Source organism: Gavialis gangeticus, unplaced genomic scaffold (genome assembly GCF_001723915.1).
Source record: "Gavialis gangeticus isolate Ggan-Ray unplaced genomic scaffold, GavGan_comp1, whole genome shotgun sequence".
NCBI lineage: Eukaryota > Metazoa > Chordata > Crocodylia > Gavialidae > Gavialis > Gavialis gangeticus.
Window position 1 is genome coordinate 16,573,073 of NW_017729029.1, and position 8,922 is coordinate 16,581,994.

Below are 8,922 nucleotides of genomic sequence, written 5' to 3' on the forward strand. Positions count from 1 at the left end.
ATGTGGCTTGTTAAGGTTAAATATTGACTAACACACAAAACTGCACTGGGCGCCTAATTCAGACCTCGCTGAAGTCTGCTGAAAAACTGCTATTAACTTTAATAGCCTTTGGGACCAGGCTGAATGAGCATGTTCCACTATGCCTGGGGAACTGAGAGAGCAGCCTCTGAGCCGCTGCAGGAAACAGCTCAGGAGGCAACTTCTGCCCTCTATATAATCCCAAGGAGCACAAACGAGTTAAGAGACTGATAAGCAAACCCCTTGGCTCTGAAAGACAGCCTGAAGGCCCTTACTTTCTGGCGCCTTTCACCAAAGCTATTTCGTCGGGTGAAGAGGAGATATAGGTAGATCGGTGTTCCAGATGCTCAATCAGTCCATCCACTTGGTCTCCTTCCTTGATCTGAACAGTATGGCACAGGCACAAAGCACGCAGAAACAGCTCTTCTCGGCACTAGGAAGAGCAGCAGCAAGGCAAACAAGTTAGTTACCAGCTCCACTGCCTGTCCTGGTACTACATGGGAGTAACAGCCTGTGGCTGGGTGCATGTGCCATTGAAATTCAGCACTTGTAATGATGCTGAGTCAAACAGCAGGTGTTCTGAATTACTAATGCTTTAGGTGGGGATTTTCAACACTGCTGGTGTTAAGCACCCAAATCCTTTCATCACCTCCAAAAATCTCCCCTTTATACAGGATCTTTCATTTACATTGTGCCTTTTATGCACACACAAGGAAAACTTTCAGTGAAGAGGAGTGGCAACCATACTGTCCAACAGCTGGGGAGATGTGAAAATGAGCTGGAGACATTGGAGCAATCATTACTCTTGCAAATAAAAAATGCCCTAGTGTCCTTCCCAGCCAGACAGGCAGAAAGCTGCTCCATGCAGATGCCAGCAATAACTTAGGCTGCCCTTATTTTTAATGCAATGGAAGGGTAAACAAAGACAACACAACTAGAAGAGCAATATTAGCCTGCTTGTTCAGTAATTTGTTCATGGGTGTGTACACAGTATTACTCTGATGCCATCTTAGCGATACAACTAGACCTCAGCTTCAGCTACAATTCTATTCCTCGTGGTCTTAGTTAAGCAGAGGATGTAGCTGATCCCCAAAAAACAGCTTTGTTCTCCCCTGTTATTACTATGCAAAATCAGTCCAGTGTGCAGCATGGCTATGATGATTAAAGAGAGAACTATGCCCAAATGGTCAGTGCTCCTACACTTGAGCAATGAAAAATACTGGATTCAGAAACCCAATTCTCCAAAGTTTCTCTAATGGACTAAGCCCACGCCTTGGCTCCAAGTACTGTCAAGTTTTGGGATGCTCAGAAATCTGCACCTGAGTTTTAACTATGATTCATATAGAGGCTCAAGTGTAAACTCCCAGAAATGGGAGCTGGCAGTGAAAAAGGAATTGACCATGCATAGCTCTACCTTTTCTGCTTTACCATAATATTTCAGAGGCCCATCCACCTCGGAAATGGACTCTTTGTACTTGTGCCCATCTATGCAGCACTCAATGAACTCCATGCTGTTTTCAGTCAGGGTCCCAGTTTTGTCTGTGAACACATATTCAACCTGAAGGGAAGAGAGGAATTCAATTCAGTGCTTATGCTCTTGGGGAAACAATCACAGCTCAGGCAGGGCTCAAACTGAAAGGAGTCACAGGCATTTTAGCAAACGGGCCTGACCCATAAGAGCACCCTGCCACTTCAAGCAGGGAATGCATATGCTCAGAGTAGGCTCCAAGCTTCATCTACTTCTTGTGTTACTATCTTCACCCTCAGAACAACTCCCCTTCTTCCCAATTCACTTCATGGCTGCCCCAGTTTTTCTTTTTAAAGAAGAAACAAACCACTCTCCAGAACTTGCCCCAGCTGTGAGATATCTGAATGTATGGGATGAATGTGCCCACAGAAATCAAAGCTTCACTACTGTTTGTTGAATCTGATGATGGCAATTTACTCCTAGTTTTATTTTATGTTCAAAATATATATTCAGTGCTGGACATCACAGCAACATCCTTACCCATATCGAGGACTTGAGTTATTTTATTTATGGCTGCACTTAGACAAATACAAAATGGTTCAGGGCTCCAGATTCCTCCCTGCCATGAACTGGTCTTCCTTAGATCTCTCTGAGTTGGTATTAAAAGATGCACAAAATACAGGGATGCAACAGAGAAACATGTAGTTTGTGCTTATAAAAACGCACATTCCAATATAAACTGTTTCCCTAATTTTTTCTAATGAAAAATCAAAATCCCATTTTGGATGCTTGCTTTTTAAACAAGCTCCCCATTGCTAGTCCCAGAGTGAAGCAGCTCTAAGGCGGTAAAAACAGAAGGGTAAGATGAGAACGGGAAGTAAATTTCCTGGGTTTTCATCATCAGATGGGGAAGAAATCCAAAAAAGAAACAACAGAAACAACAAAAAAAGGAGGATAAAACTGTCAAAAGCAAACTGTGCTTTAAAAATATAGTAGCTGCTAGCAGCAGAAGGACATGTGTTTGTTTGCTTTGTGTGATTTTTATGTTGACAGCATGGTTTAATTAGCTAAACACTGCAGGAAATGAGACATTTTCCCTAAAGAAATAAAAGCAGGGTGTATTTTCAATTGCGTTGCATTGCATTCAGCTCCCTGAGTGTGGATGAACAGAGTGAAGCCACTGGCTGCTTGGCATCCCGGCGAAAGCAGCAATCATACCCTTGTGCATGCAGAGTGCTGACCAGATGCGCACTCTTCCCATTAAGCTTCAAAGAGGCCAGTTACCAAGGATTTTTATTTTTAATTAAAGCGGTGAAAGCAAACACATGCTGCCACGCAGAGTGGAGCCTGCCATTCCCCCAGATGGAAACAAATCGCAGTGACCCAATTCCTCGCCTTTCATGTGCTATTTATAACATCATCCAGTTTTTGAAGCAAGGAGAATTGCATTAAATGTAAATTACCACCAAAAATAGTTAAAAGTTCTATGTGGATGGGCACATGAGTGACTAGCAGACTAAGGCTTTTTATTAAGGGAGAACATGATGAACTCCTACAGCAGCAGCTCCCTAGTTATTTTTCAGCACCATTAAAAGCTGCAATGCTGGCACAAATACAGCTATCAATTTTCTCTCTGTTCTTCTTTGCAGCAAAGTTTGATTTCCTTTACTTTTAATTAATTTATATAGTGACAGTCTTGATATCTAACTTTCACTGTCCTCATTAAAAAGCTAAAGTTAACCCGGCAGTCAGAAGACAGTATGCTTAATCACTTTTAACAGGTTGCTTCCAAAATACACCTAAATACCCTACTTAAATCAACACTCCAGAGCTGGCACACTTCCAGATTTTGAATTAGGAAACATTTCTCTGGAGGTCTCTAGGACACCCCCAACTTACCCTCTCAGGCTGGTACACAGAACCCGCAGGCAGGAGGGGGAGGCAGAGAGAATTATGTATTATATGAAAATCTAAGTCTCCCTACTCACATTAAAGCTTAAAGCACTGAAGCGTCCTACTCTCAGGAGACAAAGGGATGACAACATCATTTGCCCCATTCAGTGCCAATCGCCAAAATCGATTTCCTTCTCACGGCTAAGATCGACAACGAGGCCGCTCCATGCAACACCCTCTCTTTGCAAAGGGCATCTCGTCAGCCTGCTGCTCTGCTCCAGTGATCCCAGCATACTGCGCTGGAACAACTCTTGACATGGAGAAGGCAGAGAGGGATGAAACTAAAATGAGCCACAGACCTCCCCTGAATAGTGCATGTTGACAGGATCGCGAGATCCATAGCACAAAACTAGCTCCAAGATGCATGTGGCAGGCTTAATATGTAAAAGCAGCTAAAAGCTAGTGTTGGCCATTCCCATGCCAGATGTGTTGGGCACTTACTGTAACTTCTACAAGAGGGCTCTCATTTCAGTAGTTTCTAGTCCAAGGAACAAAAGCACCCTATTCCCATGTAACACCATCTGAACATCCCTTTTTAGTATATGCAGACACACCAGGAAGGGGGTTCTGACCTGTCCAAGCTCTTCATTGAGGTCCGAAGTGTTCACCAGAGCTCCTTCTTTTATTTCTTCATCGTACATCTCCTTATCCCAAGAAATGAAGAAGGACCCCAGAAACTTCTGCATTTCTACTGTGACGTACATGGAGACTGGGATAATGAAATTGAACAGGACCATAAATGACAGGAAGTCGGTGAACATCCTTAAGACCTAGAATGGAAAGATAATCAGGAACACTGTGGCCGGTGCGTATGCAACTCAGACAGAGCCAGACACAGTCTAAAACATAATGCATCCACTATGCTTGTCTGCTTTTCTTCATTAAAAGATGGAAAGATACCTTGGAAGAAAAATGGGATCCTATGAAAAAAAAAAATCACGCCAAGACTGATGGGTCAAGTCCTGTTTCTGTGGAACTGTGAAGGTGTCACTGAGTTTGGCTCATTGGCTCATTTTATGCACAACTTGGATAACTAAGTCTGCATGGTGTCTGATTCTGCAGCTGTTACAGGTCTGAATCTGGTCTCGTTTCGGTGAGCAAGAAACAGGGACCGTTCTGAAATCCGTGCACCTACCCCAGGGCATATGTAGGTGGTGCATGTGAAATCAGAACAAGATTGCCTCTGTCCTCCAAAGTTATTAAAAATAATGGAGGGCCAACATTTTCAGGGTTGGCTGTCCAGGACACAGTGGCTCAATCCATGTTGAGGCGCTGAATAAAAGTGTCTCCAGCCTGAATTTATGCAGTCAAGGTTGAAAGTGTTGGCTGAAGTCCAGATACGCACCAGGCATGTCAAAAATCTGCCACTGCTGCTGAGTGTGAGATTGGTGTGGCCAAATTTCTATCGATCTGTCTTTTGCCAGTAAATAAGAGACTAACTTCCAGAGACCTGAAGTTGGGGTGTAAGCATGCATACAAACACATGGGGATGCATAATCGGTACCAGTGGGGGCCAATCTTTTTGGCAGGTGTGTCACAAATTAAGCCCAGCACCCTCCACTACGGCCACTCCAGTCCCCTTCCCCTGCTTAATCTGCTGCTGCTTTCTGCTCCCTGCCACCTCAGTGATGTGCTATGTGCCACACACAGAAGCTGCCTGTGACACACACAAGACAAACCAGCCACCCCTGCTCTATATAACAGGAACAGCAACATGAGCAGCTGGAGTATCAGAGATTCTCCGAGCAGGGCTCTGCCTAGCTACCTGTAAGTATTTCTAGCAAGCGTACCAGGTAGTAGCTCAAAATGGAAACAAGCAGGAACAAAAGGGGAAAGGGCAATGAGGCACTGACAGGACTTCCCTTCATAAGCATTCAAAGCCTTAAGCAGGACAGATAGCCCTGGCAGCAAACATTATCAGATTAAACGAGGCTGTCAGAATATATAAGGAGGAAGGACCAACATGTCAGAATACACTGAGGAAGGACCAATCCACTTACCTTGAATGCCTCTTTCTCTTTTTTGGTTTTCTCATTATACCAAGGCTCATCATTAAATGGATTGCTCTGCCAGACATACTTCATCGTGGTGCACACTGTAGCTTTACTCAGCAAGATGCACAAATACACCACCAAGAAAGCATTGATAGATCTGAAACATAGGTTTCTTTTTAAAAGCCTCGCACAGTTATTTCTAATGTTCAGTCATGCAAAATAAGGCAGGTTGTAGTTTCCCTGTTTTTAAGATGGAAACTCTAGAATAGCTGCTTTTGACAGTGCCAATCTTCAGCGCCAAAGCCAGGGTTTTTAATACTCACTACTTCCAATTTGTGCTTTCCTGTACTGAACAGCCCTTCATTTTTAAATGGGCTGTTCAACACTGCAGCTTTTCAGCAGGCACACTTAACCAAACATACAGATTTTTCATGCAACTAGATTGTATCTGAAACAAAAGGCAGTGAATTATGGGACTGCAACTGCATAATTGGACCCACAAATAAGCCAACTTTTTATGGTACTTTCTCTTCTAGGCATCCATCTACTTACTTCTCTACAGCGGAACGCTTTTGACTTTTCCCTTGGTAGTTCAAAGCCATTTTTGTTTCCATTCCCGTGTAGACTGCAACCCCTACAGAACATTAAAGCATGGCTCGTGAGAGGCTTGCAACTCGAGAGAGCTCTACCTCCCACACAGCAGGGAAGGATGTCAGCGTTTGCACAGAACTTGAGTCTTGATCCGCAGAAAGAAGCATTACCCAGGGTTTAAGCACTGTTATTTAACACAATCTCCAGTGCTATTAAATAATTCTATGTGGAATAGTTCACAAGAGAGAACTGTCTAATGCTTAGCTGCAATATAATTTATTTCTGGATAGAGTTAATCAGTTTAAGAGCAAATATTTTTTCATCCCTCGCAATTACTTGTACAAATTGCTCAGAAGAAAAAAAAAAAGAGCAGCACTGCATAAATTTGTATGTCCTAAGTACTTGCGGAGTTGGCAAACAAATGACTGCAGTACCGATTCTTTGGAAAAGGGCACGGGGAGAGTGTTAGCATTTTAGAGAGAAATGACATGGACCAAATGTTGGGCAAGGGGGTTGGAGGGGAAACACCTGGAGCAATCCAGACCAAACTCAATTCTAGTGGAAGCTAGTGCTAACCCTCTTACATCTGGGGAACAATTTCTACTTACACCAAGGCTCAACTCAACCCTTGAGGATACTGGAACCATTCACAATAAGCTGTGTGTGATAGTGGGTAGCTATAAGGAATACACGTTTGCCATGCAAACTTAACTGCTTGTTTAGCAGAGATGCACTAGTTGGTGGGCAAACAGAATAGGAGGCAAAGGAGCAAAGTTTTCCAAAAGGAGCTGCAGCTTTGGGGACCAACCCTGAGAGAGTGACATTGGGGCCTTTTACAGAAAACACTGAGCATCTGCTTTCTGAAAGCCTGGACCCATTAAAGAGTTGGGCTGAACACCCAAAAAGCACAAGTCATTTTGGAAATCTTGGCCGATGTATTTAAAATATCAGTGGAGCACTTGACACAGGGTAGGTTTACACTGCACTCAGAGGTGCGACTGCAGCTCACGTAGACACACTCGCAGGCAATTCTCTTCTAGCTCAGCTTGAATAGCAATAACAGCATAGCCCAAGCAGCATGGGACATAAGCCCAGCCAAGACGTTGGGAAAACAGCTGGCAGCTGAAGCCAGGTACCACTGCAGCTTCACTGCTATCAGTACCCACAGCAGCTAGATCAAAGTAGGTCTACACAGGCTGCAGTCACTCTTCCGCCCTCTGTGTACATCAGTGGTCCTCAACCTTTCTAAACTTCACGTTGCTGATTTAAGGCCCGCCCCGTCATTAGGCTCTAGGCACCCTGCAGGAAATGCCAGCTCTTAGTTTTCACTTGTTTTTTGACTGCAGACAAATAATAGAGCAATCCTTCTACTGCACAAAACTCAGGAAGACCACAGCAGGTCAGAGTGTTTTGGACGTTATGAATTCCTATTTGAAATCTCTGGGTTGATTTGTGAATCATGTGAAGGTGTTCACACACCTAATGGGGCTAATATTGCATGTCATGGCACACTTAAGAGGATCTCACAGCACCCCAAGGTACTGTGGTACCCTGATTGAGAATTACTGGTGTAGCTGTCTATAGTCTTATTCCCAAGATTATATCAAGTATCCTGAACATGAACCCAAGCTGAATATAGGGTCCTGACAGAAGGGCTGTACATAAGTGTTTTGCACTCATAGACCCACTGATAAACATCTAGGTTTTCCTAGTTATCCACCAAAACTATTAACAAAGAGTTGTTCACCATAAATCTTCTTGGTATTTTTTAAGGTAGCACCCTTCAGCAACAGGTTTTCTGGACCCAAAGACCTAAATACAGAAGAAATTACGACATTAGATGACATGTAAATCATTTCACACCAGCTCATGCATGTATCATTTTCACAGTTTAAAAAGAAAGCTAACCCTCAAGTCCTGTAGGCCTGCTTATTAATACTCTCAGGTCTGGAGAGTTGTTTGCCTTGGATATTACCCAAGGAATTAGTTCATTCTGCTTATTTCTCCCTGCACATGGATATTTAAATCCTCAGTTTCTACATCTTACTCCACAAAGTATTACAGGTATTCAGACTCTTCCATGCCCAATTCATTTGGGAATTCAGGCCAATATTTTCAAGAAAAGGGCCTATTAAAGTTAGGCACTTGAAAAGCTCTGTGAGGGGCCTGATTCTCAAAAACATTTAGCACCCAGGTGTTTTTTAATTTAAAAATAATAAAGCTGAAAAAAAAGTTGATGCGTTCTTTTCTCTCCCATATATTCCATTAATTTCTTATTTCTTTCTAATCTTCCCATTCAAAAACGTTGGTTGCTCCTACTTCCAGAGCTAATCTGGTGTCAGCTTTTTAAAGTGGAGGAAGATACATGTTGTGCAAGTCCTCAAAAAGCCAATCCGGAATATTTCAACTGCCTCTAGACAGCCCTGTACTTTAGTGAGTATTGGAGAAACAATTAGTTTGTCAGCCCTGAGGAATCTGAGCTGCAGATGTTTTAGTACCAATGCCGCAGGGATGAACACCATGAGCATGACAGGTACAGGCTGAAAGAGAGACATCTTATTTCCTTCTTTGCCTGTTCTGAGTCGCTTACTGGTAACTGGTGAGCTAGTTCCCACTGCTGCTTGAAAATCCTTCTTTTACTACTAAGTGCCAAGTCTGCCTTTCTCCTGTGCTTTAAAATTTGCTCCCCCTAATTTTGTAGCACTAATTAGTTATTGATCTCCAGCTCTGCCTCATAACAGCATTCTCATTATGAGTCATGGGAAACAACCAGATCAATAACTAATTAGTGCTACAAAATTAGGGGGAGCAAATTTTAAAGCACAGGAGAAAGGCAGACTTGGCACTTAGTAGTAAAAGAAGGATTTTCAAGCAGCAGTGGGAACTAGCTCACCAGTT

General features: G+C 43.1%; 1 protein-coding gene across 6 annotated transcripts in view; it reads right to left on the reverse strand.

Moving 5' to 3' along the window:
• Positions 1–8,922, reverse strand: part of ATP11C (ATPase phospholipid transporting 11C) — an 83,430-nt gene that overhangs the window by 40,277 nt on the left and 34,231 nt on the right. For all 6 annotated transcript variants that reach the window (XM_019521342.1, XM_019521344.1, XM_019521343.1 and 3 more), the window contains exons 9-14: positions 7,772–7,836; positions 5,986–6,067; positions 5,440–5,590; positions 4,012–4,209; positions 1,433–1,576; positions 294–451 (exon numbers count right to left, since the gene is read on the reverse strand). In XM_019521342.1, the coding sequence (XP_019376887.1) occupies positions 294–451; positions 1,433–1,576; positions 4,012–4,209; positions 5,440–5,590; positions 5,986–6,067; positions 7,772–7,836 (798 nt within the window). The remainder of the gene's footprint in view (positions 1–293; positions 452–1,432; positions 1,577–4,011; positions 4,210–5,439; positions 5,591–5,985; positions 6,068–7,771; positions 7,837–8,922) is intronic.